A 12,175-nucleotide genomic window follows, 5' to 3' on the forward strand; every position below is an offset into this window, starting at 1 on the left:
GTCTTTACTATCTGATGCAATTCTGTTTTCATGGCTAGCTTTAGAGGATTTGATGAGGGATCTCAACCTTTTGTTGAGGCTGATAAGGGAGTTTTTCCAGTCTTGGGACTTCACCTTATTCTGCATCAGTTTCCTTCTTCTGTTGTAGAGTTTGTTTATAGCAGGGGACCACCAGATTACCTTTTTTTTTGAGGAGAGTCTCCATTCATTTACATTGCCTACTGTAAAATAAAGTCATTTTACATAAGTGTGAGAAAATGCAATTCAGAAAAAGCTATGATCACAGGGAGAAAGATTATCAGCTCATTATCATGTCTTTGAGTAGTACTCAAGCTAACTGTGTTAATCTCAGACCACATGGTGATAGTGGCCTTCCTGGCAGCCAATGCATCATTTTGGCAAAGGTGCTCCCTTACACATGCTCTCTGTCTTATACACACACACACACACACACACACACACACACACACACACACACACACACACACACACACACACACGCACACACACACACACACACACATCCACACACACACACACACACACACACACGCACGCACGCACACTAAAACGTCTAAAGAAGAAATCAGTGACAGTGGGAAATAGGGTATCTGCCATCCATGACTACAAATGCTTAAGACACCAGTAAAGCAGGTGGTGACATCAGTCTTGTTACAGCAGTTTTATTTCCTGTACTCCTCATTTTCTAAAGCTTTACATCCTGTACGAATGAATATATAATACAAATGGACATGTAACCTCATTACATCATAATTATCATGCATCTTTCCCCCCAATAAAAGGGAGACACTGACCCACGTACATCCTATTTCTCAATCATCTTTCATTGTATACTCAAAGACAAAAATAATGTTTAAATGTGTATGTAATACTATAGAATTATACATTCAAAATGTATATACCATGAAATAAATCTCTTTGTTTCCACCTTATAATTTCAAGATGTTTAAATTCTTAAGCTGTACCCTGCCTCATTGTATTTCTTATTCTGAACATGGTGTCATCGCTTAATCTGTGTAAATCATCTTTGTTCTAAAACTTAGAGTAAGTCAGACCACACCCTTAGTTCAAATCATTTCACAAACATTAATATAAATATCTTCTAGGCAACAGTAATTATTTAGAAAAAAACAGTTATTTGAAACCAGCTAATAGAAATATATAATAAATGTATCTGAAGTTATAACTGAGCATGCTTATATTTTTATAATTAATGAAAAGGCTGAAAATGTTAACTTGACACAGTTTGCATACTGAGGTGCATAGACCTCTACATTTTTTTACAATATTAAGAACTCTGTATTAACTACACGTTTCTAAGCAGTTAAGATTCATTTTTCATTTGCTGAGAAAGTTAAAAAATTAGGTAGGTAAAACATTAAAATATAGAGTTATGGTTTTGTCCTTACACCATGTCTCTTTACTAGCTATAAAACTCTGCTTATACAAATACAGGGAAGGTACCTCCTTTTATCAGTTAAAATTCCAGTCAGTTTCCCTTCCCGTGTCAGTAAACCTCCATTCAAGTGGTAAATTCTCAAAATAAGAACTACCCATTTCCTTCTGGTCATGCAATTGCATTAAGATGTATCTGCTGATAAAGTTATTAGGCCTGTGAACAACTATAAATTATATATATATATATATATATATATATATATATATATATATATATATATATATATACGGTTCCCATTCAGAAGCCTGAAACATCATAAGCCTGAAAATCAAAATCCTGAAACCAAAAGCCTGAAAATTCAGAATCCTGAAAACTCAAAATCCTGAAAGCCCAAAATCCTGAAAGACCAAAATCCTGAAACTCAAAATCCTGAAAACACAAAATAGACATACTGATGTCATTGTGGCTTTGCTATTGTTAGCCCTGTGGTGTTAGGTCATGCGTTTGGGTCAGGTAAGTGTGCGGTTGGTTTTATTTTAGGGTTAGGGGCGGTTTAAGTGAGTTAGGGTTAGGGCAGGTTAGGCATGTATGCAATAGTGACAAATATTGGGGTTAGGGGCGGTTTAAGTGAGTTAGGGTTAGGGCGCGGGTCAGGTGAGTGTGCGATAGTGACGGACCTTAGGGTTAGGGTTAGGGTCAGGGTCAGTTGGTAGATATTAGTGTCTTTATAGTGACATATTAGCATTATTTGTGTTTTCAGGATTTTGAGTTTCAGGATTTTGGTCTTTCAGGATTTTGGGCTTTCAGGATTTTGAGTTTTCAGGATTCTGAATTTTCAGGCTTTTGGTTTCAGGATTTTGATTTTCAGGCTTATGATGTTTCAGGCTTCTGAATGGGAACCATATATACATATGGATCTATGACATTTGCTCGAATGAGCAAACATCCAAATCCATAACAACCAAACACGCTTTAACGAAAGAGCTTTTATCGAAAAAGTACTTTCGTTAAAGCATGTTACAAACAAAAAATGCATCAACGTTTTAGCAGGGGGGAGCTTCACCCCCCTCCACTCCCCATGTGGGGACGGGCTGTGCCCCCCACATACCCCTTACTTTAATATTTTCCCTCCGAGACCGCACTACAGTGGGGAAAAGGGAATTTTCCCTGATCCGCACCGTAGTACGGCCTCGGCAACATGCATACTTACATGAAAGTCCTTCTTCGGTGAAAAGCACTTTTGCGTAAGTATGCCCAGCTGTTTGGGTTTCGGACGTTTGCTCATTCGTGCAAATGTCCGAGACCCATATATATATATATATATATATATATATATATATATATATATATATATATATTTATTTATTTATAGGTGAAATGGATATCATATACATTATTCATTTAAACAGAACATTATGTACTCTATCACCCTTTACTTCATGCAGTCATTTGTCATTTAAAAAGCTGTTTAATATGTCTTTTAAGTTGCTTTCTATTTCCTCTTTATCTCTCCACATTGCTTTAGAATATACATTAAAACAATTTTGCAAGTGTCATTGACTGTAAACACTTATAATCCTTTAAACTGATTCCTGTATAATGTCACTTAACTTGACCCCCTGCTTACAGATTCTTCTTGTTTGATTGTAGGTCTTATGTCTAGCTGTAGATGTTCATTAAAGCAAATAAAGTACTGCCTACATAGCCAATCATTTTTTGAAAAAAATGACTAAATGTCTATGGGAGCTATATTCCAATATTCTTCTGTAATTTAGTATCTTCTAAAATTAAGGTAATAAATTATTACATTCATACAAACCTATTAAAGATTCAGATTAAACAAACTACACATAAATTATCTGCTAATATAATATCATTGCCTGTAGAGGTAATTTCCTAAACTTTTACATAATCAAATTAAAAGCAAACAGAATACGGGTCACATTTAAATTTGCAGGACCTTATACCACACTACAACTTTCAGTATGTATCATAAGAAATCTGTGTATTGTATTTTCACTGAGAAGAAAACATTGTACATTAAAAATACTATCAATATGCTTATCTGTTTATGTTAAAGAAAAGCACAATATGCATTATGTTTGCCACATTTCTATTTAAAGTATAGAAACTCTTATGTCAGGTAGCAGCCCTTTATATGCTTTCATTTTTTTTCTCACTACAAATTTTTAAATACATATTCAAAGACTGAATCATGTATTTTGATGCATTTCCTGACAATTTTGTAATTTCAAAACCTGAAGCAGCTTGCCTATAGAAAGTTCACCGTACCAGTGTATTACGTCTGTTTTCCTCCAGTTGTGAATTTTGTTTTTATATTGTGTTATGACCAAAACATTTCAGAATGATACTGCTGTATAATTATTTTTATAATTTCAACTATCTTCATGATTATGTCGTTAATTTAAACATTAAAAGCATTGAAAGCTAGTTAAATTGTGTGATCAACTTGAAGAACTTAAACCATTCATAAACACAGAGCAATTTCCATGTACTTAATATTAATAAACTGGTGCTGAATGTACTTTTTAAACCTGAAACTTGCAATTTACACAGGAAGTACACAGAAAATAACTTTTAAACAAGCTATACAGTATGTCGTATTAGTATTATAAAATATTACTAAACTGCGTAGTCTGGCTTATCCTGTGCCTCAAAGGAAGTCACATTTGAACTTACAACTCAAATTCAGGTTATGAACATCTAAATCAAGAATTTCTTTTGTGACTATAACAACTACTTTATAATGTACACATTTTACTTAACTCTGAATTATAGCTATAACACTATGTAAAAAAGTAGAATTGTGTCTTTCTGTTTTACTAGTATTATCTAATGGAGAACTTGAATAACTTGAACTTTATAAGAAGCAACTACTTCTTCCAGTTTCCTTTTCCAGATTTCCTCTTTGTGAAAGTGTAAGCCCAGTCTACACTTTCATCATTAGGTATTATTCTATTTTTCTGAATAAAAAATATCTTCTTTTTAAGAATTAAAGCTTTCACTGCCACTGTAAATAAAGAGTTTGAGTCTATTAGTAAATAAAATATTCACTTTTATATTATTCTGGTTGAGAGCTTTAACTAATGTTCAGCACATTATATTTCTTTCTGTAGTTTTAGAATCATAACCATTATCAGACTTTAGATTCATGTTTCTTACTATTAAAGGAGACATGCACCAATCAGTTTTTAGTATTATTTCCTTATTGAGAAAGGAAGTCAACTTCACTGTTATTGGTGTTAGAGGTGGATTTAGTTTGACAAAAGGTTTCTGCAGGGATCTATGTACTGTTTCATTTCCAAATGATATATCTTCCTATAGTTTTGATAGTTGCAGAAGCTATGTAATTAATAGGGCAGCCATATTATGCCCCTCTATATGTTCAGTGACACCATCAATTCTTAGATTATTCTTTTTCTACTTCCATGTCTTTTATCTTATCTGTCAGCCATGAATTTTGATTAAAAAGCAATTCTGCCTGATGTTCTTCTGCTTTAAGTCATCCATCTGAATCATTAAGAGAAGATCCAAAATATTTAATTTGTTTTTCCTGCTTCTGAATCATAGACTTCAGTAAATCATTTTGTTTAGCACAATTTCCCCATAATAAAGTTTGGTTTTGAATGAAGCTGCTCTATTTTGCAAGATAAATCCTGAGCTGAAGATACGTTTTATTTCAAATCCTTTTTTCAGGGAGTATTCTGACTGAGGATATTTAACATAGCTCATTTTCTTCTCCAAGTTCAAATTATTTTAACAGAGGAAAGTTAAAATATATACAAAGGCAAGCATTTTCAGTAATATGACTGATAAAATAATCATATTGAAAAAATTAAAATACAGTTCAAGTATAAAGCAAAATAACTTTCATTTACGAATTGATGACTGACAAAGAGGGGCATCAAACAGGAACTGTTACTCAGCATCCATACTGGATTTAGTAAGCATCCATATTTCATTTCTAGTGTGCTACAAAGTAACAGTAAATGAGACATCAGTCAGACTACCTCTTATTTTAATTCCATTTGGGGTATAATATACTGAATTCCATTGAAAGGCAGGGTATAGCAATTTATCTATATAAATCAAACTCAGCTGTTATCCAAAAACAAGTGATGAGATTCCACAATAATCCAATGGTCAATTTTAATTGAAATGAGCAAGCAGGCATAAGGCAGTCTTATGGTAAAACCACTAGAGTTAACCAAGAGAAGGGTAAATTAAATAACTCACACTCCTGCAGATTTAAAGCTGAGTTTACCTGAATGAATGCAACTGAAACCAGGAAGTCATCTGGATGTCTTGTTTCCTTCAGTGTCCCAAAAAAGTCTGCAGTCAACTAGAAGAAAATATATTGTTTGAAAAAGTGCAGTTAATACATTTTTTATTTGCATAAATGCCTACGAATCTAGTAATTTTCTTTCCCATTATCACCATGTCCCCATTTTCACAGTAGGCATACAAATTCAGATTGCAAGTTAGGAACCAAAACTAATAGTGGAAGACAAAATCACAAAAATTTAAATAGCCTATAAGTAAATAATCTATTTTCCTCATACACACCGCAAATGTTTTAAGTGTTCTTTACAGGGGCAATCCTCCCTATATTCTCCACAAGGGGGGTTGCATTCCATTCACACCCACAACCATATATGTAATAAATGCAGGATTACAAAGTAAAAGGAAAGGGCGATATTTGTTACTTCTACTACAGCATGATTTCACTCTGTGTAACCACATACGTTCAACCATCCTGAATCCTGCCACCTTCTAATTCCCTACTCATTGCTGTTATTTCCACTTTTTATAGTTGTTTAATCTAATTGAATGTGTACACAGGGTATTGTAAACTTCTTTACATGAAGTAGAATAATGTTTATCTACCACCCCTTGTTGTAACACTGTACAAGTCTTTCGTATATATAAGAAGCAAAATAACCACTGCAGCTTGATACATATATATAGCATTAGAAGTGTTACATATAGTGATTCTGAGCCAAGATGGTAGGATGCTAGTTGCTCTAGTGTGAAGCTCTCCAATTTATTTTCATAGTTTAATCAGGATTCTAAGTTAAAAGGTCCTTTTGCATATTTTTGTTTTTATTTTTTTAGTTTGTGTTATTTTTTACCTATTTAAAGTTATTATTTTAATAAGTTCCTAGCAAGAAAATCTAATATTAAAGTTATTTTTTTTTCAAAACGAGTCACTCTAAAACTACTTCACAAGAAGTCTCAGTGAAGAAGAAACTCAGTAACTTAATCTCTACCATTCAGGAAATTTCATTAAAATGGATAAACATGATAAGAAAATAGACACTATTGAAGATTATAATGAACTTTTACTTTTAATGAAAGACATGATGAAACAACAGAACAGTAAAATAAATGAGATGGAAGATTTTTTGAATGGATACAGATGAAAGTTTTAAAGAAGAGTAGACTCAAACTGAATTTCTACTTAATCAACACCTTACTTCTGGAAAAGATTGATAATTTATAAAATTGAGAAAAAAGGAATAACATAAGGATGTTGGGAGTTGGCACAATGCTTAAGGTGTTTACCTCACAGACACAAATTACAGGGTTTGACTCTTGCCTTTGAGAGAAATTGGCTAGGCTTAAACAGCCCACAATGACAACTAGCCTAGTACTTACCTATGAACCTATACAAATTTTTTGGAGTGCCAGAGAAAATGGAAAAAGAAAGCACAATCAACTTTCTACTTCATGGAGACCAGCAATACTGAATTTACCTGAAGCCTAATTTCATGGCATTGAATGTGCACATAGATCATTAACTTCTATATCTAATAAAAATTATTTCTCCAAGATAAATTATAGTTAAATTAATTTCTAATTTGGACAAATACTTAGTTCTTAAGCACACCTGGTCTTCTCCTCTTCCTAAATTGGAAATAATCTTAGAATATTTGACAATGACTATTCCAGAAAGTTGTTGGTTAAAAGGAAACTTTGTCTTCCCTTTATTACAGAACTTAAGAAAATGGCTTTAAAATTCTTTTTTTTTCCAGTCAGAAAAAAGGATTTACGTTAAAGATAGTCCTAAGATATTTGATTCCTTTGATGATGGTATTTGTTTTGTTCATGAAAATAATTATTTATCTACTACTGAAGTTATGGAGTGTGCCATTGCAAGTCTTAAGAGACGTGCTGAAAATCTAGTTGGAAGACTATGTCACATTCAAAAAAACCCTGAAAGGAAAATTATCTTTTATTTAAATAATTATTGTATGTATTACTCACTTACTAACTCATTACTTGGGTAAGTAAAAAACATAGTAGAGGTAGACATATCCAGCTGTTTCATTTGGATTCCTTGTTTAACTGTTAGTTATGAGTTATTAATCTTGTTATATAATCTTTTTTTTTCTATTTTTTTCCTTTCTTTATTTACCTGTTTGCTTTTTATTGATGTTTGAGTGATGGTGATATTGTTGCTGTAATTTGTCTGAAGTTTATGGTGAGATTGAGATTAAATCTGCATTGTAGTTGAAGTTGTAATTTTTGGTTTATGTTTTTTCTCTGGTTGCTTCTTGAGGTTGTTTTGTGTTGTTGTTTCATTGTGCCTACTATTGTGATTGTAGTAAGTAATATTCTTGTCAATGATCAATTTTATTTTTATGAAGTGTTATTGCTTTAAATTTGCCAGTTTTCTTAGAAGTGTAAACATTTCAAAGTGGTAACTGCTGGAACACAACATGATTTCCTTTAACAATGGCTCTGTTTGCAGCTTCATGACTACAGTATTGTTTTTTGTAGTACACTACACTGACTAATGACACACCTGCATCATTACATCATGGCAGTACCCATAATAACCTTATTGTTTTTTTATGTAAGACTTATAGCTTTTTTATATCTGTATTTTAATAATAGCTCTCACTCATTTTGATAATTTACAATTGATATAGTAGGTTAAATATGCTATGCTAAATCATTCCATTTCATCATTATACAGAGCTACCTCCATTCATTGCTGTAAATCGTAATTGGTATTTTACTGTCTTATCACTGCTGTTTTATTATTACTAGAGTTGCTTTTGATATTATCAAAAGAAATATTTTAAAAGGTTGATGTAGTCAAGTTTGAGGCTTATATTACTTTAGCCTATTTGTAATAAGATTGAGCGTTGTTTCTTACAATTCTAAGCACTACAGTGAGTTATACTGTGACCACTAATGTTTGAACAATACATTATTTGTTCTTATTAGAATTTTATTAATGGTAAAGCTCCAGTTTTTGTGTTTGAAAGGGGGTTTGATTTTTTAACTGTGATGAATAGAGTTACTTTGAATAGTACATACCTAAGGAAATTTATATTTTTACCTCATAGTATGTCTGTATTTTAAATGGGTCCTTTGTTGTTATGATTATATAGAGAGCCTCACAGCAGTTATGTTATAAGACCCATTCTCATTCACCTACTTTTGATTCAGTAACAGTAATTATTCAAGTGAGATGCTAATAGTATTAACACATCTGTATCATCTTTTCCAATATTTTTCATACTTATTTTAAGTTATATATTGTATTAATTTTATAAGTGTCAGCAGTTAAAATATACTATAACATTTTTTTGTTTAGTTGCTGAATGTAATGTACTTTCTCTCTATTTTTATGTATTTTTTTACTATCCCTACTCTTGCCAATCTCCAGTCATAACATACTTACAGTTTAAAAAGCCGCATTTAAAATGTATTACTTCATTTTTAGTCAAATATCAGGAAACTTCATTGTCTTATATTATAGTCAGGATCACTTGTTAGTTTAACAGTTATCAAGACTAGAAATAATCAGTCATTACTACTTATGGAAATCTGCATAGCTGACAGTTTTAAATCTAAGCAGATCACATTTTCACCTGATAGTGAGAGAGTAAATTCTATAATGCAGCACTGAGCTGAAGGAATGAACTTTTGCTACTTGTCAATTACAATTTAGTGGAAACAAGGAAATAACTTAGATTGCAGCATTGTTTTATGCTCCATATTGCTTAGTATTATTAGCTATTTCAGTGTATCTTAGAGATAATGCTATGCAATGACTGTTAATGTAAGCTTAGTGCTTATAGAAATGAATTTGAGCATCTTTAAGTGCTTAGGTTTATTAAACAATGAGTAAAATGTATTAATTGTTCTTATAATCTTATATTTAATGATATTTTTGTAAGAAATTATCTATTAATTCTCAAAAGTAAAAGGAAAGAAAAAAATAAAGAAAATGTCATTAATTTTACTGTAACTCTTACCAAAATTCATAGTTATCATTTCAATAGTAAAAGTATAGGAATGATCTTCTTTTATCATTAAGGGAAGTATCTATCTATAAAATACAACAATATACTTCAATTAAAAGTTATTTAATTCAATATTGTAAATCTATATTGTTAATTCATCTTAAATATTCTTTTTGTTCACATTCCATATTTTTTAGTGTGTGATATATAAAGTTTAATAATATAAACAACTGAATAATTAATTTTTGGACGGTTTCCTATTTGTTCTGTTATTTTAGTATTATAAATAATTAGGGTTGGTTAGTCAGTTTTAGCAGTCTAAAATTTGACTAGAAACTATAGTTTCCATGAGTTGGAACTTTTGTTAATTTTTTTCTCCCTTTTTTGTACACTATCATTAATAGTAACATTTCATTGGTATCTCTTATTGTAATGTTAAATATTATTATAGTCAATTTTAAAGATGACAGTACCTTTCGTTGTTTCATTATAAATATAAATTTAAAGTGTAAAATAATGAATATGTTAAAAGCTGTCTCCCTTAATGTTAATGGCATGAATGGTGGTGCTAAAAATTTAGTTTGTACATCTATGAATTTCCAAAATTCAAATATTGTTCTTTTACAAGAAACTCTTAATTGACAAAGATGTAGAGTATTTAAATAATAAAGATGATTTGGTTTTAGTGGCCTCAAGTTTTAAAGAAAAATAGAGGGGTTCAGCTATACTCTGGAAAAATTAACAATTATGCCTAAGGTATTATCTGCTTCTTCTGATTGTAAGGGATAGTAAGAGGTAATTATAAGTGACTCTTTATTGTTAACTAATGCACCAGTTCCTGGTTGTATCACCTTTTCTGAATACTTTTTGGTTTGGATACATTTGGCAATTACTAGGAAAGTTATAACAAGAAAATGGAAAAATAATTCTGCCCCAAATTTTAGAGAGTTTCTTAATCTTGCCAACATATTTGCCAGAAAGAAATGAGTATGATTTCTGTAAGATCCAAAGGAAAGAAAAATTGTTATAAGTATTGGACAAAACTGAAAATACTGTTAGATAAACATTCTTAATGCCAGTTAAAAAAAATTATAATTATTGCTCAATTGTTTTTTCTGAAAAAAGATACCAGAGCTGATTATATTTAAATATATATATATATATATATATATATATATATATATATATATATATATATATAGTATACACATGCGCATACACACACACACACACACACACACACACACATATATATATATATATATATATATATATATATCAAATAAAACAACACAGGCAGAGGCAACCATGCACTCACAAATAACGTATAAAAAAGTATAACTCCGTACTTAAAACAACACCACTTTAATGGTGTACACAAATGGTGAGCGCTTTCACAAATGCTTCTTCAAACCATGTGCATATCCTGAGGAATGGAGAAAAAGTGTTTTGGTACCGATTTTTAAGAATAAGGGTGATGTGCAGAGCTGTAGTAACTACAGAGGGATTAAATTGATCAGTCACAGCATGAAGTTATGGGAAAGAGTAGTGGAAGCTAGGTTAAGAAGGGATGTGATGATTAGTGAACACCAATATGGTTTCATGCCGGGAAAGAGCACTACAGATGCGATGTTTGCTCTGAGAATGTTGGAGAAATACAGAGAATGTCAGAAGGAGTTGCGTTGTGTTTTTGTAGACTTAGAGAAAGCATATGACAGGGTGTCTAGAGAGGAGTTGTGGTATTGTATGAGGAAGTCAGGAGTGTCAAAGAAGTTTGTAAGAGTGGTACAGGATATGTATGAGGGTAGTCTGACAGCGGTGAGGTCTGCGGTGGGAGTGACTGATGCGTTTAAGGTGGAAGTGGGGTTACATCAAGGATCAGCTCTGAGCCCTTTCTTATTTGCAATGGTGATGGATAGGTTGACAGACGAGATCAGACAGGAGTCCCCATGGACTATGATGTTTGCAGATAACATTGTGATCTGTAGTGAGAGTAGGGAACAGGTGGAGGAGACCCTGGAGAGATGGAGATATGCTCTAGAGAGAAGAGGAATAAAGGTCAGCAGGACTAAGACAGAATATATGTGCGTGAATGAGAGGGAGGATAGAAGAATGGTGAGGATGCAAGGAGTAGAGGTGGCAAAGGTGGATGAGTTTAAATACTTGGGGTCAATAGTTCAGAGTAACGGTGAGTGTGGAAGAGAGGTGAAGAAGAGAGTACAGGCAGGATGGAGTGGGTGGAGAAGAGTGTCAGGAGTGATTTGTGACAGACGAGTACCTGTAAGAGTGAAAGGGAAGGTCTACAAGAGGGTAGTGAGGCCAGCTATGTTATATGGGTTGGAGTCAGTGGCATTGACAAAAAGGCAGGAGTTTGAGCTGGATGTGGCAGAGTTAAAGATGTTAAGATTTGCACTGGGTGTGACGAGGGTGGACAGGATTAGGCATAAGTATATTAGAGGGTCAGCCCAGGTTG

General features: G+C 32.4%; 1 protein-coding gene across 1 annotated transcript in view; it reads right to left on the reverse strand.

Moving 5' to 3' along the window:
• LOC122799750 (kinesin-II 85 kDa subunit-like) overlaps positions 1–12,175 on the reverse strand; it is an 888,373-nt gene that overhangs the window by 584,925 nt on the left and 291,273 nt on the right. Inside the window, exon 6 of the mRNA XM_044069019.1 lies at positions 5,706–5,783. Coding sequence (XP_043924954.1) covers positions 5,706–5,783 — 78 coding nt within the window. The remainder of the gene's footprint in view (positions 1–5,705; positions 5,784–12,175) is intronic.

Source organism: Protopterus annectens, chromosome 4.part0, assembly GCF_019279795.1.
Source record: "Protopterus annectens isolate FY-2018-M chromosome 4.part0, PAN1.0, whole genome shotgun sequence".
Lineage (NCBI taxonomy): Eukaryota > Metazoa > Chordata > Ceratodontiformes > Protopteridae > Protopterus > Protopterus annectens.